Source organism: Motacilla alba, chromosome 1A (genome assembly GCF_015832195.1).
Source record: "Motacilla alba alba isolate MOTALB_02 chromosome 1A, Motacilla_alba_V1.0_pri, whole genome shotgun sequence".
NCBI lineage: Eukaryota > Metazoa > Chordata > Aves > Passeriformes > Motacillidae > Motacilla > Motacilla alba.
This window is the reverse complement of record NC_052031.1, coordinates 25141396-25167980: the sequence shown is the minus strand read 5'-3', so window position 1 is coordinate 25167980 and position 26585 is coordinate 25141396. Positions and strand designations below refer to the sequence as shown.

Here is a 26585-nt window from a genome sequence, read left to right as displayed (position 1 = left end):
TCTTAAGGGTAAGGTTGATTGAAACAGAAAAGTGCTACAAACTTACTTGAAGATGCAGTGGAAAAAAGTCATGCTTTTCTATGACCAGATCCAGTCATTAGTATTTCTGTCAGAGTAAGGTCTTTGTGTTGACTCTTCATAAACTACTGTTGTGAAAATTCTTAGGTACCTAACATAAAAGTAATGGCATCAACAAAAGACAGGAATGGTCTTGAGGCTGTCTTCATGTGTGATTTGTTGTAATTAATATGTTTTAGTGGCACCTCTAATATTAAAAAAAATAAAATATGATCCCATTATCAACTGTTTGTTATAAGGGAATAATTAATAAATTCCTTTGTACAAAAACTGAGACATGGTACATATTCAAGAAAAAACAACTGAATCAAGACACCAGTGTGTATCTATTTTCAGTAGTCTGATGTACCAAAAGCGGTTTATGAAAAAGTGCTCAAATATATAAAAGAGATCTTAAGGTCTACTATTTCTAAAGCCCCATCAAACTAAGTGGGGGTGTAATGGGGTTGATTTTCTTCTTAGCAACACCTGTGGTGCTGTGTTTGGGATCAGTGACTCAAGCAAGGTTGATAGCACGCCAGTGGGTTGGCTGTTGCTGAGCAGCACTTGCACAGCATCAGTCAAGGTTTTCTCTTGTCCCACTTTTCTCTCCAGTGACTGGACTGCAGATAGGCATGGGACTGGGAGGGGACACCATCCAGGCAGCTGGCTCAGATTGACAAGCTGGCTCATCCTGACCACCCAGCAGGACAAGAGGGCTATTCCACACCACAGAATGTCATGCTCAGCAATAAAAACAGGGAAGGAGTTTTAGGGGAGGTAGCCATTGCTTAGAGGCTAGCTTGGGCATCAGTCTACTTGTGGGAGATGGTGAGTGATTGCCTTTGCATCTCCTGTTTTAGTTTTCCTTCCTCTTTTCTTCACTTATGTTGTGTTGACACACAACTATATCTTGACACACAAGTTTCTTCCTTTGAGTCTTTCTGTTCTCTCCCTTTGTCCTGCTGGGGGCTGGGCAAGGGCTGTGTGGTCCTTAGCTGCTGCTGCCCAGGGTGAGCTCCTCACACCACAGAGCAGCCTCTGCCAGGATGAGCTGCTCCAGTGGGTAATTCTGGAGTGCAAAATAAGATACCAAACAGGTGTTTACCGATGTAGGTTTCTGTTATGTGCATTTACAGGGAAGTCTTCATGTGAATTCAATAGATCAAAGAGATAATTAATGTTACTTTTTTTGAACTTCCTAGCAAAATTGTTTGCTTCTCAATTGCAACATTGCTTCTGTTTAACTTTTTAATGGTGCTTCTTTTTTCTTGATAACTTCTACTATTGTTTATATGGTCTTGACTGGCCATTTACTAAATCCAGATAGAATAATAAAAGTGCACATGAAAATAGACATAAAGCCTAGACAGTGAGAAGAAAAAAAAAATACTGAACTGAAAACAAGCATAGGGATGAAAAATAAATTCATATGAATAATGATGACTGATTGTATTCTGCACTCCTTCAGATTTCTTAGATAAAAATGTAATCTAGAGCACTAAGGGCCTCATAATATTAACATTATTGTTTCCTTATAGCCATTCATTGTTTACTACATGAAATAATAGGGTTCTGCAAAGTCATATCCTATATGAGAGCATTGTATGCAGCTACTCTCTGGGTCTGTACTAGCACTGCTGGGTACATATTGTAATTTTGGTGTCATCACTGTAGTAAAGTAATTTAAGAGCAAAATCTCATAAAATATCTCATTTAAGCTTAGTGTTTGTGGAAAGCAGAGCGCTTTTACACTAGCTCTGTCAGGACACTACTTATTTTTATTCAGTCTATCCCAAAACAGTTTTCAGACACTTTTGAAACATATTTGCACCTAATACTTAACTGCACAGGCTAAATCATCATACTTCAATACAGTCACTTTGTATTTGATAGATACCAGGCAGAAATAATTTGTATCTGATGTCTGTCAAAGGGGTTGAAAACCTCTGTGTTTTGGTTTGTTGTTGTTTTTGGTTGTTTTTTTTGGGGGGGAGGTTTTTTTGTTAGGTGTTTTGTTTTGTTTTGTTTAGTTTTTTTTTAATGTTAATAGGATGAGTATCTGGTAAGATTAAGTCATCAGGGCAAGGGGCAAAACTCATTAAAGTCAATATCTTCCCATTCATTTCAATAACTCCACCAATCCCAGTGAATCAATTCCTCTCAGGATGGGCTTGAGGAAATACTGACAAGTTGTTGGTGGGAAGGAGGACTGAGAGCAAAGTACCACGGAGGTAGCTAGGTCAGACATTTCAGAGGTGGAAATTGATAGAAGGGGAGCAGCAGTGCTTGAAGGCATATGCTACTGTACACACAAGATAGCATATATTATTTTGAGTGATGCCAGTGCCTCAGTTTAATAGCGTGGATAACAAAGGCCGAAAGTTAGGATTTAAAATCAAAGTGCTGTGGGTTACATAAGAAACTAACCTTTACGGACTGAATAATTGCTTTACTAGAGGATAGAGTATATGAAACTGTAATATGGGATTTATAAATGTATTTGTTTGAAACAAATAAATAGATTTAACAGCCTTTTCAACAGTTACTCATCTAGGTTCACTGTAAATATTGAATGTAGATGTACTCAAAAAAAATACATGAGACTGAAAATACTTAAAAGTTTTACAGATCCCTTAAGTAATTTAAACTGATTATCTGTTGCTGTGAATAATAAACAAAGTAAATCCAGATTTTAAGATGTTTCCTGGAGTGCCAGTTGGAAAAATCTGTAACAATCAAGAACAGAAAGATTTGTGTGTGCTGATTTGATGATTAAAACATTAATGACAGTGAAGATGAAAACTGTCACTTGCCTTGGTTTGAGGAAATTCTGGTCTCCTTGTGATAACTGGCAACATCATCAAAACATCTGTTACATTGTGAAATAAGCTGAAGAATCCCTCAAATAACCTTTCTATGGAATTTTCCCTGCATCTTATGTATACTTGGAGAGAAGAAAAACTTTTTCTTTTCATTATTGGCTAAATTTTTACTTTTAATCAGCAGTGGCTTTTTAAAAGTATTTTTTTCAACTAAAAATAGATAATTGTGATAAAATAATTTCTGAATTTTTGTACTAGTAACTTTTGAAGTTTAAACTGTATTTGTCTTTATGTGTTTAATTATAAAAAATAGAGAACAAAATTTTGTGAAATAACTAGAGCTTTTATATGCTAGAGCCACATGTATGTGGGTAAAAAATAATGGTTTTTTTGTGTGACAAAGCTATTAAAATTTTTATATGAAAACTTTCTGGAAGGTAACTAAATAAGAAAACACCCCACCCCCCAAAAATATAATTTGTTACAGAAGCTGCTGAGGTGCTGAGTATTATTTTGCACAATTGGATACAATTTGACTAAAAGTCTTTCTTAACGAGAAATTATATTGATCTAGGCCAGAAAACAAATGGAAAATCAACTTTATTGGAAATTAATTCTAAGGAAACAAAAGGGGAAACTAAAACAAGTTATAATTTATGCAATCTTACTTTTAATTTTCAAAATTAGTTTTGCTCACTTAGAGAAAAACTGTAGAAATTAATTATTTGAAATTTCTTTTGACTTAGGAAAAACTGACCAAGAGACTGCTGTGTCAGGAGATAAAGACATAAACCAGCCTTCCAGTAATCAGAGTATACAAGCAGAGATACAAGAGCAGTCCATCTGGGGAAATCACACTGATGGTGACCTCATCAGAAGTAAGTATTTCCAGAACAAATTGCTGCCACTGAGGCTTGCTTTCACAGTGTAATGGGAGACTGCCTGTTGACTCTGTTAAATGTGTGTCAAATGCAATTGTGTTGCAACTGTAATGCACATCTACTGAATTTATTTCCCAGATTGACTCCTGTCAGCATGCATAATCAACAAGTATAAAGAAAGGTGTGACTTGAGTGGTGCACTATGGTGTAGACCTCTGTAGCATCTAAGCTTTTAAAGCCTTAGTGTTATATTCTTCTCATTAATAGTACAATAGTTATACTGCATGTGTGCAGCTGTGCTAGGTGTCATCACCCTAAATTTCCCAGGTAATGCATATATATAAGCAGCAGAGTAAACTATGCTGAGAGCAGTTGCCTCCAGATGCACTGAGTAGTGGTCAGGTGTAAGTTTTTTAAGGGTTTTGAGTCCTGAAGTGGTAGATCCATGCTATGGATCTGTGGAGTTTTTAAATTAGTTTTTACAGGTCCACATTCCTACTGTATGTCCTGTATGCTTTAAAACATAAAAAGGTATGCAAGATCATCCCTATTTTCCTGTCTTGAACTGAAGATTATATGCTATCCATTGTACCCTATTAAGGCAGAAATATTTCTGTTGACTGCCAGAGGTAATACTCTGTAATGCTCTAAAATTCTGTGAATGCCTGAGTGTTAGTTGCTCAAGGGAGGGGCAGCATGAGGAACTATTCTCTAATTATAGGGTGTATTCAGAAAGAAAATGGACTAAATGCAGAGTGGTGCTTCAGCTCTCTTGAGGTTGTCTGATCACACATTTCAGCCTTAGTCTCTCTTTACAATGCACACTATACTGTTGACAGTGGGGTAAATTCATATTTCTAAACCTGCTGTTGTCAAAACTGGTGATTTTTTGCTGCAGTTATCTGTTTCTTTTTAGATTGTTTTTTCATTTGTTTTGTTATTTTGCTTAGTTGTTTTTTAGTCTTATCTTATCATTTATCTTCTCTGGAACTTTGTTTTAGCATTTGAAATTATTTTCAAATCTTAGTTAATCCTTTTTTCTTCTTAACTAATAATCCCAGTAAATACTTGCACCTCTAATGTATTTAATAGTTATCTCAATCCTTTACAGGAAACTTGAATTTAGCATGTCATATATTTATCTGACAATTTAAAATAGTTCTTAAAGGGCTACAAACAGGGAGAATTGTCCTGCGCAGCTTGAGAGTTTACGTAGTCCCAAAAGATTATTGTTTTAAGCCTAAGTGTCCCTGGACAAGCAGTTGCGTTGTGCTTATGTTGATGATACGGAAAGGTGTGCATGCCATCTTCTGCTTTTGGAATAGCCTCCTTGTCATTCCCTCTTTCTAGAAGTTTCCTTATTCCCAAATACATGAGAAAGCAGATTTATTTCATAGCAGTTAGCAACATGCCGAAACTATGGAGGAAAGGACCAAGGACTGTAGGGTGATTCTGGGCATCCTCTGGTCTGTTCACCACCAAGACATACTGCAGTGGCTGCACTGGGGAGTGTGTGGAAATGATACTTTTCTTTCAACATAATGTAGAATTTGCAGCAGATACTGGAAACCCCTGGTAAAGTGACTTGATGATTGTATGTAGTTATATCTCTGTGATGGAAGGGTTTGTTGCTGCTGAATTAAAAAAAAAAAAAAAAGAAAAAAAAGGAACAGGGAAAAGGAGGAAGATAGGATAAAATGTAGAGGTAAAAGGTACTGTTCCACTGTGCATGACTGTCCTCATCCTGGAGTCATGAGTAGCTTTACTCTGACTTTGAGCCAGAGTAGCACTCTGACTTTGTGGAAAGCAAGTTTAGCTGATAGCTGTAAGTTTCTAAAACACTTAGTCTTAATAAGTGTGTACTGGAGGCTTTATTGTGAGTCATACTTGATTAGATTCTATGATGAAAACCTCTCCTTGCTTCAAATAACCTTTAGTTTAAAGTTTTCTAGATGGAAGAAACAAAAATTATGAAATCAAAGCAGTTTCTTTTTGGTTTTTTTTTTTTTTTTGGTTTTTTTTTTTTTTTTTTTTTGGTGCAAGGCTTATGAGTAGGGAAGTTTGTTCTCCTTTTAAAAATTGAGGAACAGTGCTTGACCAGTTATGCATTTTGTAGTTTGCAGAAGTTTTACAACTCAATATACCTAGTAGCCAAGTTTGAAAACTAGAACAAGTGCAACAAACATAAGCTTTCTTATCACAAACACTACTTGGGTATTTCATGTGAAAAATAAGTATTGTAGTTCAAAATGGTCTTGATTCAACCACATCTATTACCCCACCAAACTGAAGTGCACAGACTGTTGCATATTGAAAGAAGTTTGAGGTTAGAAATAAACAGCGTTTTGATTATTACAGTATATATTTTAAAAGTAATTTCTAAAAATTGTTTTAGACAGCGCATACTTCACAACTGTTCCACACTATCCTAATGATTCAGTTTCTTTTTTCCCGTACAGATTGTTTTCCATCCCCACAGTTGATACATACTCCATTTGTCTTAGCATTAGCTTTTACTTTATAAATGTTTCCAGCATTTAATTTCCAAGGTTTTCCTTGTTTGCAGCTGTTTTATCCTGCTGTTATATGGAATTAGATTAATCAGTCAGATTTACTGGCACACTAACAACGAAGTCCAGTGTTAGAGCCCCTGTAATGACTTCATTATGTATGATTTCTCATTTGCACTTGTGAACTCAGTTTACCAGGCAACATCAATAAAATAAAACACTGCCCCTGTTTTCCACAGTAAGATGTTTTACGTTCACCTTGATTTGCCCTTTCAGTCTTTTTTTCAAGCTCCCTTTTTTAACCTCCAGAGATTTCCTCCAGATTAGCCTTTTCCCCATCTCCTTTGGAGCATCCCTTCTCCCCATTAATGAAAATGTTCATAATATGCTGGGTAAATGGTTAATCTAACGGGAAGCCTCAACCAAAGAATTTATTGTTTTTGAAGAGACTTTGAGAGTCAAAAGATTACTGTATACTGACATATGAACAATGAAGGGCTGCATAAGAAGGAAGCAGTTGTATTACCTTTCTGTAGTAATTGTTAATACACTTGCATAACTGTTAGTGGAAGACTGTTCAGTTGGAAAAGGGTCAGGCGAGAACCACAAATATCTCAGGAATGACTGGAGTACTTGAAAACATGCCATGTTGTGGAAAACCTCCTGGAATTCAATCTGTTTGGTGTTAACAAAGGGAATAAAGAGGGGCTTTGCCTACTCCCTAAGAAGTATGCCACAACAAACAGAATTTTGTTAAGACAGTTCTTCAACTATAGCAAGACAAAGGGAGAACTAAATATAATGTCAGGAAGTTCAGTCAGACTAGGAATAAGGTGTACTTTTTTAACAGAGTATTTAAGAACAGGAAAAACTGCCAAATCGTTGGTGGCTTTATGTGTGTTAAATTTGCTTTAGTCATCATAAGGTGGCAACTGCTATCCAAATCCTTCAGTTTTAGAACCTGAGTAAAGGAGAGGCTTTCCATAGTGGTTGTCCCAGCTGGGAAGACGCATATTTTTCAGTACAGTGTTTCTTCTAGAAAATGTTTTTACCTGTTCCCTTCTCTTCACAGACACGTACGTATTTTTAATATTATTTCTGACTGTAGGGGTTCTGATTTTCAAAAGAGCTTTAGAATAACTCCATCTGCTATCTTTTTTGGCAGTGCATTTTAAATATCTGCAAACACCTTCTGCTTATTTTCATTGTATGGTCTGGTGGCCCATAATGGAGTGGTTCTGCTTCTGTTATCACTCACTGTTGGCAGGTGAGGAGGAGTGCATGTTAAATATGCAGCAGGGTAACCTGTGGCTATAGGAATGAAGCCATAGCAGTTTTTGCTGCTCCGTGTTACCACAATGCTCTTCTTTGTTCTCTGGAAGAGGTATGGGATTTTTTTCCCTTTTAGAGGAAAAAAGGCTGTAAAGATGGATTTTAGAATACTTAGGCAGGATTTTTGCAGAGGGCACTAGGTTATCTTCAATGTGTGTTGCTATGCAGGGAAGGGAATGTTTAGGAGGGAATAAAATGCCAGCCTTGAACACTATTTGCTTGTGAGGATTTAATCTCCTTTCCAGTTCTCAAGCAGAAGCTTAGCTATGTGATATTTAAGAAAACAAAAAACATCTACCATAGATTCAAATTGTCATGAATAATTGATTAATAATAATCCAATTCTGAAGATTAAATACCTAAAATATGCCCATGTTTTACAGATAGAAAGGTCATTGCTATCCATCATTTTCTAGCTTCAATTGTCTCTTTCTCCTCCATGGAACACCCTCCTGATAAGAGTGGTTCTTCAGAGAAAAGGATGTTTCTTTCAGCTCTGTGGGGATCAATTTTACATGGTTTTGTGGCCACTATTTTATTTACTGTATTCTTCTGGAGTAAAAACCTAAATATATTTATCTTTTTGTTTTCTGTATTTTATGTTGACATTTTCACTTTACATTATTATTTATTTAGTTTTAAGGTTTGGAAATTCCTTTATTTGTCTGGCTAAGTGAGTGAGTTCTGTAGTTTGTTATGTTGTTTGTGTTTGGGTTTGTTTGTTTTTTGTTTTTTTTTGTTTTTTTTTTTCAATCAGAAGTAGCTAATCTACTGTTTAGAAGTCTGTTTTGTTTGATATTAATCCAGATATCTTTTCTTGGCTGTTCTATGATGCACAGTCATCTTACAATTACTGTGATTTGAGATGATCTTGTTTATTCTGTCTATAAAATAGTGCAAAGTGCTTGAGTTAACTTAAATGGTTATTTTCAAAGCTAGAAAGTATGACAAATGCAGTCTTCTTGCAGCATAACTCTGTGTGACTACAGAAATTGTGCAGAATAGATTAATGGAAATTATTCAAAATATATTACTGGGTTTGAAAGGTGTATTCTATTAGTTAAAGAAGTGATTTATGTACAATGTTCCAAATAGACCCAGGTATAAAAATCTGTTAACCTATGAATGAACAAAACTTAATCAGTTCAATATTTATACAGCAGCACAGTATTTGATATTTAGAACCTTCTTTAAAAAAAGGTTAATCTTTGACAAATCTAGCTAGTAGGTGTAAAGAGGTGCTCCCTGAAAATTCCTCTCCCAGAGATTTTCTAATCCTCTCCCCAGCACAGAACTAGCCTGTGTTGCTTCTGTTTCTCCCCTGACCTGGCAGTTCTTTTACTACTTCTGCTCCAAAAGTCTTTGAAAAGTTTCTCAGGCCTATTGAGGGGCCTGGTGAGTTGCACAATCAAAGCCTTTCCCTGTGATCTTCACTTTACCTTCTCCTGGGTAGAGAGGGGTTTTCACAGGTAGCTGTACCATTATAGTTACAGTCTTCAGAGTCTGACTGGGTCTTTGGTATTAGCCTGGAAAAAAGGAGGCTCAGGGGAGACCTTATCACTCTCTACACTTGCCTGAAATTATGTTGTGGCCAGGTGGGAGTTGGTCTCTTCTCCCAGGACAAGAAAACACAGTCTGAAGCTGCACCAGGGGAGGTTTAGGTTGGTCATCAGGAAGAATTTCTTCATAGAAAGGAAGATCAGATGTTGGAATGGACTGCCCAGGGAGGTAGTGAAGTTACCATCCCTGGAGATGTTTAAGGAAAGCCTGGACGTGGCACTTAGTGCCATGATCTAGTTGACATGCTGTTGTTCTGTCATAAGTCGGACTCAATGATCTCAGAAGTCTTTTCCAACCTAACTGATCCTGGTGTTTCTGTGTTTACAGAAGTGAAATGACCCGAGTGTTGCTGTAGTGGTCCCTTGCACACCAAGCTGCTGCCAGGTGTATGTGTTTTCTGTATATCCTCTTCCCTTCAACTCTACATGCTGTAAGGCAATGCAGCTCATGATGGACTGAGATAGATGAGGAATTTGTATACTCTGTTGTCACTCCATGTCAAGAAATAAACTTCTTGCTGGTGTTGATCCATTTACAGAACAGTAGTCAAACTTCAGTGAGAAGTTTAAACTGTTCCAGATGGTTGTAAGATAGGTGTATGTATTCTGCATATCACTAATAGCCAGAATTACTTGGAGCCTTTTAGTTTCTGTTTTATTTTACTTGTGACTCTCAAAATGTTATCTGAGTTTATGGTCTGAGGCTGAGGAAGTTTGGATGGCAGTAATCATCTGTACCAGACAAAGGTGAAATTCTTCAAGTAATGTGAAGATTACTGTGCTTGCTGTGTTTGGGCCTGAAGTAAATTGTATCTTAATTCCAGAATATTTTCCTGTGTTGTATTGGTACTGTCTCAGAATTAATCATGCTGTTATGCCTACATGAGAAAGAATAGTTATATTCTTTTTCTGATTATTTCCTCTTATAGGGAAAAAAGTAGAATATGCTTGTAGTAGATCCTTAAGGAGGAGGAATAATAAAACTCTTGACTGCATTCTATGTGAAATATTATACTACCAAGCCAATGAGTCAGTGTGGTTTTACTCTTCTGTTTTCAGTACTAACAGTATTTAGTTAGCCATATTTAGCAAAGAAAACACTAAATTACAAAGTGTAAGAAAGTATCATTATCTAACACATTCTTTGAGCAACCTTGCTGCTGGCAAAAATGTCATGAACCTAAACCACGGCAAAAGTTCTTTTTTTCTCATGTTAGATTTAATTTTGTATTTGCTGTCATTGGTGTGAAAAGCATCATGTAGGTTTATACAGCTCAAAGACAGGACTGTATATTGTGTTTACAACAAAATAATGAAAGGAATTCTTCAAAATTTAAGAGTCAAAATAGTTTTAAATATTTTTAAATTTTTTATTTACTGATAAAAAAGTGAAAGAGGGGGAGAGGGACTCATGGTCACAGGATAAGCCTTAGATAAATAATCACAGTTAAACCTTTTTCTTCTTTATATAGCTACATAGAGGAAAGAGGTCTGAATACAGCTTACTTCTTATGCATTCTGATAATATGATACCTATAGTGCAAAAGAACCCACAAGTACCTTTCCTTGAAGGTATTTTTATAAAAGATAAAGAGAAACAGAATTAACCTATTGCTGTCTTCTTGTGGTGTGGTTTTCTGTTTTCCCTTAAAAAATTCTTCATAATCCAAACCCAAGGAGCCTTTTGAAAAACATTAAAATGTCAAACAGCTGTGGTCACTCGGGCTATTTCTATTATCAATTTTTTTAAATCATTTTACTGGCAAAGTAGGCTTCCACATATATTGAGGCTTGATTTAAGAGAATGGTTGATTATTTGCTACCTGAGCCTTAACTCTTTTTGAGTGAACTGTAGTGCTCTGGTGTGTGAGAAACATTTTTGTGTGGAGACTGCTCTTGAAGTTTGTAATTATAAAATGCAAACTCCTGCATCCTACCAGAAGAACTTTTCAAATTCTGAGTTTGTCTGGACCCATGATTTTTAGAGGCTTAAATTTTGCTTGTAAACTTTCTTCCCTCAAAATCTATGCAGTGTCTCAATTATCATGTTTTCTCTTTGAACTATAAATATTATGACAGTTGTTTGAAAAAAATTTAGCAATGCTGATGTTAATTACAGCAGAATTTCAGCTAAGAGACTATTTCCTGTTGCAAAGATTCCTCACATTTAAGTGAGTTTTATTGGTTTATAACTCAAACTTAAGTTTGTATAATGTTTGTATAAAATGTTAAGAAGTTTGCTTTTGAGACAAGTCAAGTAGAGCAAAGAGTTAGGCAAACCTATTAAAAAATGGCCTATGAGTCAGATTTGACCTTCAGGGCAAGTTTTTGCTACCGAGGGACAGCATAAACTATTGCCTGTTCTTCGGCAGACCAGGGCAAGCCTGTCTTCAGGTACGGGTAAGTCGGAAGTACTTCTACAAAATAAAACCTCTTGGCCAGTTAGAAGGCATCTACCTTTCCCAGTCTCCTTTCTTCAATAGGACAGGTGCATATTTTGACTGTATTCCATAAGTTGCAAGTTGAAATAAAATTCACATTTTGACAGAAAAGCAATGAAAGATTATTGTGTTGACCAGAACTGGCTGTAAGAGCAGTGTCAAACCAGAATAGAACATCCTTTAGGTCTGTACAATTCAGGAATACAGGAGATCAGTGAGCTATACTCTTTTTGCTTGAATTTCAAAATGAAAGAAAATAAGTTTTGGTGAGAGGATTTGGGATTAACCCACCTGGAAAAACTTGTCTGAGGGATCAACTTCAGTTTATATTTTGATGGTAAGGCAGGATACAGAGCTTGCCTTGGATAGTGTACATGTAATTTTCTTATCAGCGACTTTATCAAAATACATTATCTCATTTAGTACTTCGCAGCTCACTTTGTAACTATGACTTTGTGAAGTATTTCCCTACTTCAATATATATATGTTCTTTTTACTGTGTGATGACTTTTTAGTGATGAGTCACTGTCATATATATATAATGTAAAATCAGTCTTGGTAAATATTTTTATCCAGCAGTAGACAGATCATTCAGTGGGACTGTATGCTAATCACCCTGTGAAGTAGCTGACAGTGTACATTAAGGCAGCTGAAGCAGCTGTAAGGTCTCCGTGCTCCATGAGAATTTTGTGCACAACCCTTCTGTAAGCTGTTTTGTGCTGGATCAAATCCTGGAAACTTGCAACTAGTGTGAGTTTTGTATTTACAACAAGTAAGACAGTGTTTAACTTTGGAAATATGGAAGGGAAAAAACCAACTCAGAACACTTTCTAAAGGAGGAATTCTAGTAAAAGCTATCTGTTTTTTATCCACTCCTCTTCTTGTTCCACTCCTTTGACTGTTACTTGATATACTTCTCAGTCCACTTGATTTTCTGATTCCGAATTGTAGCATAGTGTTATGTCTGAGGAATCTTTTTCTTACAGTTTAGTTGACAGACTCAATTTTAAGTAAATCACTATTTGGTTTTGACTGTTTGTGTTATTATAGAATATCTGCTCCTCTAGCATTTTCAGAAGAAGAGCGAGATCCCATTTGCTGTGCTATGCTCCCTCCTTGAACAAGAGAAAATAACTTGGCAAAAGCTTTTGTTCGTTACCAAATCAGCATCCACGCCAGGAATTCTGCTGTGATAGCTGGAATAGGGCAAGAAGTTCAGGTCTCATTATTTATATTTCGTTGAATTTTTTTGAAGCAGGTTCTTATGGAAAAGGAGAGAAGACTTGCTTGAAAGCACAGGGAAGGTTTTGGTAGAAAATACACTTTACTTTCAAAACTTAGGGATAGAAGTGCATTTCACGATGGGTATAATGGAAGGGCACTTCAAACTATTGATATTTAAAAAATCTGGTTAGAATTTAGGGTAATTTTGGAAGAAAGTAAAGGGTGTGTATCAGTGGAATCAAAGTTGGAAGAATGCTGACGGTTTGTTTCAGTTTTAATAAATTTTATTCTGTATCCTCTTTCCCATATTTGCCTTTATAAAGTAAAAGGATAAAGAAAAGACTGACCCATCCCTATAATAATTCTGATGCCAAGCCATTTTTCTCTTTTCTATTTGCATAATTTTCTCTAGTGCCCCTTTTTCCCATTTTTTCTTGTTTGTTTGTCTGTTTGCTTGCTTGAACAGTCCTTTGTTTCCCTGCTTCTTTCTTGACTACAATGGCAAACCTGTAAGCAATGACAGTGAGATTGTGCTTAGAGGTAGACTGAAAGTATTTTAAAGTGCTTCAGTACAAAAGCCTCTTTCAGCATCTATGTTTTAACATCAACATTTAAGCTGGTTTTTAAGTAGCAATGAACCTTTTTGTGTTAGCATGGGTAATCTGAGTATTGGAGAACTAACAGTGACTTTTGTAAAGATACTGTGCAATTCAGGCAAAACACCCAGATGTTAAATTTTACAACACACTACAAAACTCATCTTCTAAAGACATATGATTATGTGAGATTTAAATTTTCATAAACTAAAAAAATTAACCTGGTCTTAGTTTGTAACTACTGACAAAAGCAGAAAGTTAAAGACTGAAAACTGGGTAAGCCAACAGAAAGGATGTATTTAAAAATAAAAAGATGATTTTTGAGTAGATTGGCTTCTCTGTACTGCACTGTACAGAAACAGGTAATTTTGGCTAAATTATCATATTGCTAATTAAATAAAATGTAGTAGGGAAATATTCCATTGTGATTTGTTAGTTCCAGCAGCCTCAGAAAATGTTATGGCACAGTAAAATGTAGCCAGTTATACTGAAGGAACAAGAAAGAAAAGGGTGCTGGAATTAATTCCCAATGGCAGATAAAATGGCAGATTGCCAGGACTCTCCAGAAGAGTGGATATGGTGGTATTAAAACCAGTTCTGTCCCTGTAGCAGTTGTTTGAGTGGTTTCCTAAGTGTTTTTGTTTGGGGCTGAGAAATGCAAGAAGTGAGGCTGCAGTGTTTGCCAGGCAGGGAAAAGCTTCACAGCACAGAGGATGGAGGAGCAGTTTGGCTCACCTGTCACAGCCTGCTCAGGTGCTGCTGTTGCTGATGATGCTGGGAATGCTTTTGTGTGGCTGAAGGCTTGCATAAGCAGCAAGGGAAGGTGGGTTGTGTTTGATGTAGTTGCTGTGCTGTATGTTGGATCTTTGTGGGTAAGAGAACTTGCTGTCTCAGCTGTGACTTTTTAAAGCTCTTGAACTGTAAAAGGACAAAAAAAGGGAGCTAAATTCTGATGCTTTCACTTAAAATGCTGTTTCTTTTCTTGAAATCCTTGAGCTTGTTGTAAAGACTTGTAATTAAGTGTTTTTAAAATGTAGAAATGGACATTTTTCAGTATTGCGAAAAATAGTGACACAGCACAGATTTCATTGCTGTATCTGCACTCCATTAAAAAAAAAGTATTTGTGATTAGTGCAGAAGGATTCTTTTTCTGTGAATAAAGAGAAGTATGTCTTCTAAATATGACAAAACAAAAGGTTTTAAAACAAAACAACCGTGTTGCAAGAAGCACTGATTCCAAGCATGGAGCTAATTCAAATTAAAATGCTACTTAAAAATATTTTAAACCAAAAGATGAACCAAATAAACTTCAGTGGGTCAAATTGCATAGTTTTGTAAGTTGAAAGAACTATTTTTAATAGAGAATGAAAATAATTCCATAGGTAATATTGAATGCTTTTAAACATGCTGGAATGAGAATAATCCCTATCTGCGTGTTAGAGATAAAAACTAGTATTTTACTGTTAATATCGTTAGGGTGCAACAATTTCATAGGGAATTATATCTTGTTTCATGAACAGAGTGGAGAATCAGAATTTTAGCTCAGTTGTGGAATGAAAGAAAAATGTTTTACAGCTAATTTCATCCCATTAAAACAATTTATCTATTTTTTCAACTAATCTGATGCTTTCCCATTGAGTTAATGCATTTGTTTCTCTGAATTTTTGTGCTTGTTGCCATTGGTCACTGATGTGGCACTGTATTTTTCTAACAGGACAGATTTGTAACTGTGTGGCTCAGATATCAGAGCTTTCTTATGTATTGTTTGAGCAGCTTATGCTTTGCTTCCTTTCAGGAAACCAAGTGCATCATTTTTACAGGAAGTTTGGTCTTCAGCAGGCACAGTCAGCAGTCTGACTTTTGCTCTGGTATAAGGGATGGATCTGTGAGCAACTGACAAAAGCTCATTTAGCTTGTCTTTTTATTACTATATTGAATTCATGTAATTGAGGTCATTATCAAAACTTGGCCAGGATGTGTGGGTTTTTTCCAGCCAAGTCAGAAAGAGGTCTTGCTAGATCATTTTGCTAGAACGTGATAAATAAGCAGTTACGTAAAAAAATTTTGCCTTTTTTCCTTAGTATTGGTGACAATGATTGCATGTTGAGTGTATTCAGTTTTGAATTTAACACACAAAGCTCTCAGTTGAAAAAGGTTTATGTTCAGAAAGACTCCATTGCCTTTTCCCTTAGCATATGAAACAACCGTTTTTGAGTCAAAGTTAAACTGCCTGTGGGGTGGGGTGAGGAAAGGAAAAGAGTGAGCTCTGATACAGAGATTCAGCCTTTTAGTCCATGGTTGCTTGTGGATTTGAATCTAGGGAAGAAAAAAAGAGAATGTAGGTTTTTCAAGGACTCTAAAAAGAGGACTTTTCAAAGTATATTGTCAAGAATCTTACATGTACAGCTTTCACAAAAATATTTTGAGTTAGATGGTGCCTTATCACTTCAAGATACACGAAAGAATTAGTTCAAAGGTGGAAAAAGAGCTCTCATTTCTGAGATGATGGCATCCTGATACCAAACTGGTGCATTAGTGGCATACAGCAGCCCTTGAGACAGCATTGGTGATAGGAGGTCTGCCTGAACTTTGTGTGTGATTGAAAATCCTTTGGTGACCTCGGGTCCCTGGAGTGTTTTGGGATGGGGAAGCCCTACTCATCCAACCTATGGACTTAGAAGCCTGGTGGATTGGTGAGGGGTATCCTGTATCCATTTGCTGGACCCTGCTTGCCATAAGGGAATTCTTGCAGCTGAAGAACATCCATAAATGAGACTAAATCTTCTCACTGTGTTGTCTGTGCAGACAGATGCTGCTTCTTTGATTTTTCAGGATCAGGAAATACATGGACATTTTCTGCTCTCTCTACCATACTTCCACATCTTTTTTCTCCTACTGGCAGTCACTCTGTTAACTATGAAGCCTGCAGTTATGAAAAGCTGGGTCATGAAGAGTTATTGTTGTGGACCTCAAGTCCTCACCCTGCTTTCTGAAACAGAATTTCCATTTTCCATTATGCTGCTGTTGCTGAGTGTGGCTGATTTTTGGCCTGGGCTCCAGGATCCTCTCTGACCTCGAGCAGAAGGGGAGCTATTGCTTCAGCACTTGATCACTGTATAAGTATGAAGTGTTTATCTTTGTTATATTTCACTGCTTATCAACGAATGAGTTATCATTTAATTCTTATTTGTAAAATCTGTAGCAAATGCTTCAGATTTGCTGGGATTTTACTTGTGAATTTTTTTTGTTTCTTCTTCCATACTCTTTTCTGCCCTCACAGAAGTAAAGTGGCTCACCTCACTATGTATTATTTCTCTTTGTCTCCTTCCCTTCCAGTGTTCTCTTCTTCTGGGTGTTTCCTAACGGCTCTTTTTTCTTTTGATGTTTTTGCCCTACTATTGTTTTAATAATGTAAAATCCCAAGTTTTGGCCTGTTATTTGGAGTTAGTGTCCATTTTCTTCCCCTGTTACATTTTTCTTGCAGCTGTGCTTTTTTTCTTTCTTTCTTTCTTTGCTTTTCTGGTCCTTTGTATCAGCCAATGCCAAACTTAGCATCAGCTATAGGCTGCAAGAAAGAATAGCAGAGAGAAAATAAGTGCAGCAATGGAATCAAAAACTCAGTTATCAATTTATATATTACTATATTTGTACTCATTTTCTGTGCTTTCCTGCCATCTTTTTATATAATCCTCTCTATTGCTGTTACTATGTTTTCACTCCTGTTTTTGATTTCTGCAATTAGTTTTGTTAATAGTAGCATTGGGTATTAAAATTATTGAGATTATAAAAGATGGTGCACTGACAGCAGGTAATGACACTTGAAGTGGAACACTTTCTAGAATATCTTCTGAAGTTCTGTCACTTACATGAGTTGAGGACTAGAAATCAAGGGAGCAGTGAACATAAAAGGAATTGCTCATTCCAAGCATTTCCTTTCAAGTTCTTTTTAAAACCAAGTATCGACAGTTTATATGCTTTTTTTTTTGTATGAGTTTAGCTGACCACTGTAATCTTGACATGTGGACACTTGATATATATATGGTCAGTGGAAAATAAACCTGACCTCAGAATATCTTTGCACTCAGAAGTGAATGCTGAATGGGCTTGGCTGAGAAGCTGTTGCCTCACCATCCCACATTTTTTCCTGTGGTGAAACAGAGTCTAGTTTGTCAGTGGTTGCAGGGGTTTTGAGGAAGGGAGCAGGAGGTGCTGGAGGCAAGAGGACCTGTTTGTGCACTTGCTCAGGTTAGGGCTGTTAATGACATTGAGGTTATCTCTCCTGTCTGGTGCATCCTGCTGTGCCGCTTATGAGGCAAAACCCAGCCAGTGATATCCTGTTGTTTGTAGCTTCTCTTTGATGTTTTTTACTTTATTTGGGAGCAAGTAACACAATGGTGAGGGGCATCAAAACTATTTCAGATATTTGAGACTTAATGTGTCAAATTCCATGGGACGCCAGTGTGTCTTTATGCAGTGATATTACTGTATGTTTTTGCAGATACAAATAGCATAACTGCTGTAATGTCATGCCAACAGCTTGGATTACCTTTAGTGGTTGATAAACTTTCCTTTAAATTGGAGCTCCAGAAGCAAAGCATTCTGTTCCTCAGTGAGATGGATTGTACTGCACTCCTAGTGCAATGCACTTTATCATTTCAGGGCCTGTCTTGACATTTAGGAAATTGCTGATTATTTGTGTTGAAGAAATAGATCTATTTTATAACTTTAGGAATTAGCAAAAAGCTGATTCTCGGATTCTTAATGCACTGATTATTCACTTCTGAGATCCAATGTTTTAGAAGCCACTACGCTTTATAAAGGAAGATGTAACAGCAACCAATCAAACAAAAAAATCCCCCAAGCAGATGAAGATGCCTCTTAAGAAATTACCTCTGTAGAAAACACAGGACAAAATAACTAAATGAATCACCTTAAATATGGAAAAAAAAATTTTAAAAGCCAAAAACCAACCCACAAACTAGCTGCAATCAAACAACAAACTAGCTGCAGTAGTAACTAATGAATCTATTAAACTCCATAAATATGCCCTAGGAGTGTTGGAATGGTGACCAGGAGTAAACCTGGCTTTCTCCGTGTCTGTGCAGCTGTTACCACTGCAGTACATAGTTGTAATGCTATGAAACATAAGAGCAAATACAATACAATTCTTTTCCAGTCCTAGCAGAATGCTTGAGAAGGAAAATGGATACAGAAATGTTGCAAGTGGAAAGTTTGTGGTAAAATTTCCCACTTTTGAATGCAACATTATGTAGGGATTTATTCCTCTGGTGTTTGGCTCTCTGTTACCTATAATGCCCTGGTTTGTGTTTGGCTCTTGGTATTTTATGGTGAGTTCCTGTTGTTTGTTCTCAAGAAGTGACAAACTATGCTGCAGTAAGAACTGTATTCAACTTCATGTAGGTGTAGTTTAACAATTAGTGCATTATGTGAATTCTCTTTATTTCTAATTATATTGTGATCTACCAAAAATTCCCAGATCATCTGCAAAGTTTATCATAGGTGACAATATTTGCAGTCTTAGAAAAAACATTGCTAATGATGGCAAGATGTGTTTGATAAAGAAGAATAATTTAACTGACAATCTAATGGTAATTAGAAGCCAAAGGGCATTTTGATTGAGGTAATTGTTACAAGATAGGTAAGTGAAAATATTAGGGAATTTACTCAGTTTAGCAAAGATTTAAAATTTGCTGTTGCAGTCATTAAAGAAAATCAGTGGCATTTGTTCATTGTGCAAAATCACATCAGGATGGATGTAGGATTTGTAAATAGAGAAAGTCACCCCATATTGTCAGTTGGAATGCTTATCAACTTTATAAACCCTGGCTACAAGCCCTTTTCATGCTTCCCTGTGCTAACTGCGTCTCTCTGGGTATGTCAAAGGCATCTTTATACAATTCCTGCAACCTTTCAAACAGTGTGCAAAGTCCTGCAGTGCTTCCAAAGGAAGGCACTGCAGGTGTCTTTGCACAAATGTAAGAGTACTTTGGGCACTTTCTTGTGCACTTGTGTTGCTTCTCAACCCATAGACACACACGCACACGTTTGCCATTCTTGTCCACCCTTCACCAAGTGAAAGCTGACAGGATAAAATGTCTTTTCCCTTTGTCCCCTGCCAGCCTTGTTTCTGTTATACCAGGTGTTCCCTGGATGTGCTCTCAGATGTATTCTAACAAAGTGTTCTCAGTGTGGGTCCTGTAAAACTCGTACCAGCAATTTCACTACAGTATTTTCATTACAAAGGACATCCTGTTTCATAATAATATATTGTATTCATTTTGAAGATGTCCTCACGTCTTACAAGAAGGAATTCTAAAAAGGTGGTTGATGCTGTTAGTTGATACTTTGTTTTCCTTGTAAAGTCAGCATGGTATAAAAAATTCAGTGTAAAAAAATGATTTTAAAAGATAGATGGTGCCTTGATGGTACCTTGTTATTTAGTTAATGTATGCCTTCTGTGATGTGGTAGCTGCAGTATATGCTATTTATGTCCCAGAAAATATTCAAAAATAATTGCTGACAAAAGCCACTTCACAAGTTGACTCAGAGGTACATCTTGTAATCTGAATGTTAATATTCTGGATAGCTAGACAGAGAAAACTATTGATGTAGTTTGAAGATCATATTAGAGACTAGTCAGGATTTAGTTAGAAAGGGGGGATGGAGAAGGATTGAGATACTCGAGTTCTCCCAGTTTCAGTAAAATTTTATGCTTATTGAGCCTAAAACATACAATATATAATATTTTCGAAAAGTTACAATTTTTTGCTAGTCAGTGGGAAATGTTGCCTTTTATATCTAAAGAATTTGTGTTTTTTTCCAGAAATAATTTAGAATCACCTTAATTTTACTCTAGAATTCAGGCTGCCCCTGGTTTTACTGTGCAATTCTTGACAGTCATCTGCTTTATTTTCCCCCTTAAGCTTAAATCAGTGTTATGAAGAAACACTGATAAAAACCAGAGGCCTGATTCTTACCTCCCTTACATATGGTCTGTTCCATGTGATCCATGCAGAGGCAGTAGGAACAGTGTCCTCTGAGACCAAGCACTTCGTCCAGCTCAAATTAATGTGTAAATCTTGACTTTCAGTGTTAGTGGAACTGATCAGGACCCCCGTATTTCCAGAAAAGCTCATCTTCTTATTGTAGTTGCAACCGTTTTGGGAAGAGAGAAGTGTTAAGAATACTGTCAAGTGAAACAATATGTTGTATTTTCTCAATGTTTGAAAATACCATTACAGTTTTTACAACAAGGAGTTGTGCATTTTATTCTTCCCACATCCACCTGCAAAAATACTGTTACTGTGGCCTGATTTGTCATCATAAACTATTGTGTCATACATAAAGAAAAAAATTATTCTTCTCTCTCTGGGTGTGTAATCAGATAACTCAGGCTGTAAACTGGAAAGTTTTTTTTCCATCACTTATGTTGGCCAGACTAGCAAACTCCACGGGTGTCTGTATCAGCTGCCTTGGAATTGCTTTTGATGTGATTAGGCTACTAATTAACTGTCTCAATTCTTCTCTCCCGCCTGATGTTTTGTTTTGATTCACTTTGACTCAGAGGAGTCTGCATTCAGTGTATGTTTGTTTTTGTGTTTTGTATAAAATCCCTAATGATAGCTTAGACTGTCTTCTTTTGGTCCTCTTTTGGTTGAGAGTTTCCCTCTGTTGACATACATTTTCCTGTTAAATGCCCGCATCAGAATTTTTCTTTTAAGAGCAGCTGGGACTTGGCAAGGTGTAAATCAGTGTGCAGTCAGGGTGCATATCTATGTGCATATTCTTTTAAAGTGTGCTGAGGGTTTTACAGTCTGAAGGAGAATGTGCATAGTTACTTCAAAACCATCAAAAACCATAATAAATGTTTACTACTTGAATTCACTAGATAGTAACCTTACAATTAAATTATTGTGCAAAGTCAGTTAAATAACAGCAGAAGTTACTGTATTAAGGCCCACTGTGCAAGGAAGCCAACGACAAGGAAGTGTGAAACACGCTAATAGATTTTATGGTATAGCAATATATGGCCTTTTTATTGCTTTTCCAAGGCAGCAGATTCATGTGCAGTTATTACTACCTATATTATCTGCTAGTTTTCTATCAAAAAAGATTCAGTCTATTGAATCATTAATCTAATATTTATCATTCTTATTGAAAATCCACTAGTGTTAGCACTGTCTAAAATATTGACTTAAATCTACTGGTTTTGCTAAAGATTAAAAACATATTAACCTGAAAAGCATGGTATTTCTTAGGACATTTTGAAACTACTCATTGTAGATGTTTGAAATGACAATTTTTCTATGTTGTCTGAGGAATGATTTTTTCTTAAATCTTTAACATATAGTAAGTGACCAGTACCATCCTGATTTGACGATGCGGAATGTTCATCCAACACACATTTGAAATTTTGATGTGTATTGCATTAGTTAGTGAATATCAAGAATAACATTTTTGCTCATACATAGAGTGTAAAATGGGATCTTTTGTAGCGGCACACGGCCTGTTTAGAATGATATAACAGGCGCTGAATGTTCACATATCAAACAAAATGCCATCTTTCTGTAGAAAAGAGGTGTCAAAAAGTTTCTTTGTACCTTTAACGCATGTGATTATGTAGTACAAAATGCAGAGTTTGTAAAATTTCTTGAATATACAGGCAAAAAATGAATAATTCAAAACAACTCATAAGTTCTACATTCTATTGTATCTTTTATAACGCAGGCAGAAGATAGCATTGTGTTCCCAGTAGAGCTGAATTTGCACAAGTTACACCTCGGAAAATGCCAGATGGTCTATGGTCTACTTTTGAGAGCTGTCACATATGTAAAGATTTGAAAAAAGAAAGACAGCTGAATGAGAGCAGTGGATCATTAAAGAGAGAGTGAGAGTCCCTGGGTATCACTGTGTTTTAAGAAGCATTGTGTCGTTCTCCATATTACACCTTTTTTTTTTTTTTTAAGATATATACAACCTTTAAAAAATAAGGTAAAAATATTTCTGTTCTAAACTGAGTAGTTGTGGTTTAATCTCGGAACTGTCAATTGCTTTTGTTCTTTATGCTAGAATGCGGTCATATGGTTCTAATTGGTTTCAAGTGTGTTTTAACCATAAGATTCAAGTCTCCCTAGTGCAAAATTATCAATAAAGTTAAAATAAATTTAAATTGAGATAACTAATCCATTTGGGGTTTTATTCCATTTTGATTTGACCTGCATATCACATGTGAATACTGTGAAGCCAGTCAGCTAAAAAGTTGTATGTTAATACTAAAAGACGCAAATAAGAGTACTTTGGGAACAGGATTGCTTAATAAAAAATTAAAATAATAAAAAAAAACCCACAGAAAAGTCCCTAAACCATTAGTAAAAATAATATTAAAAGCAAAAACCCGTAACTGTTCAGATTTCCAAGACTTTCCATTTATCCACGGTTTGACAGAAACACACCTGATTTTAAAGAATGAATTTTGGATATTTTGTCAAGTTACTGTATTGTAGCAAAGCCCCAAAAATATATAAACAATTTGTAAGCTGCCACCACCAATTTAACTGGCTTAGAAAAAGGTCATAGATGTCAGTTTTATAAACTGACATTCAGACACAGAGAATTTTTAGAAAAGTCTATTGCTTGTGTTTATTGAGGAACATTAACTGCTCCCCAGCAATTCTAGTTCATTGGTACAACTGCACTACTCCACAGCAGAGAATCATAGGCAATGCAGGGTGAGGAAACATTACATGGAATGTGAAAAACACTGTTCCTTAATTACAAAATTTGCATTCAAGTGGGATAAGGAAGATAAAACTATGGGGTGCTGTAGATATGAACCCTGAATTTTAGAGAGTAAATTTTCATTTCTGATATTGGCAAAGATTTTTGACTGTTTTGCACACAGATGGAAAGAGGATCTACACAAAGGGTTTCTGGTAGTATACTTTTAATAATATTTATTCAAATAGGAGAAAATTCCCTAAAAATTTGGTTTGGGACCTTTATGAGAGTTTGGAAATGTTAACCAACAATATAGTGATGCCTTAAGGTTTAGCTTTCATATTTCCCAGATTCTGTACTGCATTAGTGTATAACTCTGAACTTCACATAAAGTGTTAGCAAGTTCTCTTCACAGTTTAGTGAGACAAAACAATCCTTTTCCAGAACCAAGCACACGATTGCAGCCTCAGGCCCAAAAAGTATAAACAACAAGGAGTTGAGGAGAGCAATCTGGGAGGATGGGACTGCATAACCTGAAGCTGTAATTGGACATTTAACCCAAGTATATAAATGGACCAAAACCTGTAAAAGTGTGAAAAGGTGTGACCCAAGGTCCATCTTGGATGGAGCCTTGGCCAGGCTCTTGTACTGCCCAAGATGTGTCCTTTGAAGGCCTTTTAATAAACACCTACTTTATTCCTTTAACACTGCCTAGCCTCTGTTCTAGGTAGCCGCTCAAGGCATCAATAGCACAAATTGAATTCCAAAGTGAAGAAAGTGCCTTGTTTATGCTTCTGTTTGTGGATTTTACAAACACTAATGCAAAATTGAAGGAGAAGTAGTTTCAGAGTTGTCAATAAAAAAGCCTTTGGGTAACAGTTACTTCTTCAGGTCTCAGATAGTGTGCTCCTGTTTTGTTGGCTTGGAGGTTTCTGAGCAGTTACTACTGGTAATGGAAGGGAATGATCTTTGATCTTTGTATGCCCTGTAACATCTTTGGGGAGCCTAAAGCATGAATGTTTCCCCCAGCCCTCTCTTTCCTGCAACAGAAAATTATCGCTTTGGTCAAGTAGGTTCAAGCAGGGTTACTCTGACTTAGATAAATGTGGGCAGTCAAGGCTGTCTTCTGAAAACATTAGCGGCAGTGACTAAAATATCAAAAGGCAAGAAAAGCATGAACCAGTTCATACTTAAACTATTATGAAAAAGAATCCTTTGTTGCCTGTGAGCGTGACCAGAACATAAAGTTTAAGATTTGTGTGAAGTTTAATCTGGAAAAGTTTATGATCGTGGAGAAAGCAATCTGAGAATGGTGTTAGTGTTCTGGATAAAAGGAAAGCATTGGGGGTTTGTTAGGCAAATTTAGACCTGAGTCCTTTTAGAGACCATCTTGGTCTGTTTGTCCCAGTAGTATTTGTTCGAAAATTTGTCAACTTGTACCTGAAGTGATCAGTGGAGTAATTTCTTTTAGAATCTGCTACCTATAATTATCTATATGTATTTTTACCTGGTTACTGTGAAATCATTAGAAAATGGACATGAATCATCTGAAAAGAGAATGAACTGCAGCACTGTTTTTCCTTACTGCTGGCACTAATTCCTCATCCATTGGGTATCTAATAGCATCTGGACTTCTTCTTTGACATAACATTTTTAAATAGGTGAAGATTGGACTGTCTGGAAACCTCTTTATTTCCAAGCATGATGCAGCAGTGTTTTGATTAGGAGAGATGATTGGGCTGATGCTTTTTGATTGTGAAATCTTGTTGTGTTACTGTGTTTACAGTTTAATTAGTTTTCCCCTGTAAAATCTGTATTTTTTTCTAAATAAGAATTGTTACACTGAAACCACCTTTTTTGTTACAAAGCTTTACATTAAAAAAGTGTGGATATTTTCTTTAGTTACAGACTAAAGAATACATAGGAAATCCCTTTTCCATATAATTACAAATATTCTCCTTTATGATACATTAGCTCAACGCAAAATGGCCAAGTTTCATATTTCCTCATTAGGAGGAGCTGATAGCATGTACTCTTGGAGACTTAGCCAGGTCACTGCAGATTCTTGCCTTGACAGGGTTTTTCTTTTTATTCCTTTGACCATTTTAATGTTTCCATTAAATTCTTAACTGGCTCATTACAGCCATTTCTAAAATTGTGATTCTGAGTTGAAAAATGCAGAGGCGGGGGGGACTCTGGCTTGCCACAGCTCTGTGGTGTTTCCTTCTGGTTACTTCTTCCACAGAACCAGATCTTGATTGGTTTTGTACTTCTCAGTAATCCACAAGCTCTATGAATTTAAGCTTAAACTTGTTAGTTACCTGGATACTCCTGTTCTTCTATAATATACTGGGTGTCTGAGTGTCAGGGTACCCCTACCACGTTACTGAGGTTATTTTCTGAAGGCTGGCAGGTTGGCCAGCCTGCATCTTAGCCCATTACTGTGGTCTGTATGTTTACTCCTACACTTTTTCTCTCATTTGGGTGTATTTCACACATTGTTAATTTGATTACATCAATACAAGTTTATCTCAGTTTTGCTACATTCCTTCCCAATCTTGACTTTTTTCCCTTTCTTCAAATTGCTTGCGTTATTCTTTCTGTGTAGTTCATAGAGCTTTGCAAACCTTTCCTTGCATTGTCAAATGGACAATCTAGGTCTCATGCAGACGTGACGTGCTTTTTGAATACCTAATAATTATTTTTAATCTAGAGATATTTTTTGCTTTATTGTCTTGGTGGGGGAATGTGAACTTGTCAGTCTGTCTTTAGATCAATAAGAGCGAGGAAAATTGCATTCCCAGTCTAGCCCAAAGTGTTCAGTTACCAATTTGCAATTTAAATTAACCCTTTCTTTCTTGTACTTTAAGCACAACCTCAACGTTTGCCTCAGCCAAATGCTTCAGCACTGGAAAGGAGTGAGGAAGAAAGTGGCAAAATCCAAAATGGCCATGTGGGTCTGAGTAATGGAAGTGGAATTCACAACGGGGTCAAGCATATGCCTGCAGACAGCAGAAAGCTTTCGTCTCCTGTTTCAGAAAAAATGCACAGAAAAATTCAGTCCACCTTGTCTGTCAACAGCAGCAGCAGCAAGAAGAGTAAAATAAGCTCTGTGTTTTCTCAAAAGCCAGGTACTTCACCAGAAGGTAAGCTGATATTCTTACTAAAAAAACCAAACTGAATAAAGACCAACCAAACCTCAGTAAAAATTATACAATCAACTGAAAATAATTGAAGAGTGTGACTCATGCTCCAGAAGCAAACAGAATTTATGAAGATAAAAGACATGCTTCTTTCCCAAAGGAAAATATTAAGTATTTGAAGGAAAGGGAAGGAATGGGAGAGTTCTTGCTTTCAAATGTTTGGTCAACATGGTCTGATAATGTTTTAGTCTCTGTACTTAGTATCCTGAACTGATAGAA

At 36.4% G+C, this 26585-nt stretch overlaps 1 protein-coding gene across 5 annotated transcripts in view; it reads left to right on the top strand.

Annotated features, from left to right (window-relative positions):
* MDFIC (MyoD family inhibitor domain containing) overlaps positions 1 to 26585 on the top strand; it is a 52234-nt gene that overhangs the window by 9890 nt on the left and 15759 nt on the right. For all 5 annotated transcript variants that reach the window (XM_038153206.1, XM_038153208.1, XM_038153209.1 and 2 more), the window contains 2 exons: positions 3629 to 3760; positions 26034 to 26309. In XM_038153206.1, coding sequence (XP_038009134.1) covers positions 3629 to 3760; positions 26034 to 26309 — 408 coding nt within the window. The remainder of the gene's footprint in view (positions 1 to 3628; positions 3761 to 26033; positions 26310 to 26585) is intronic.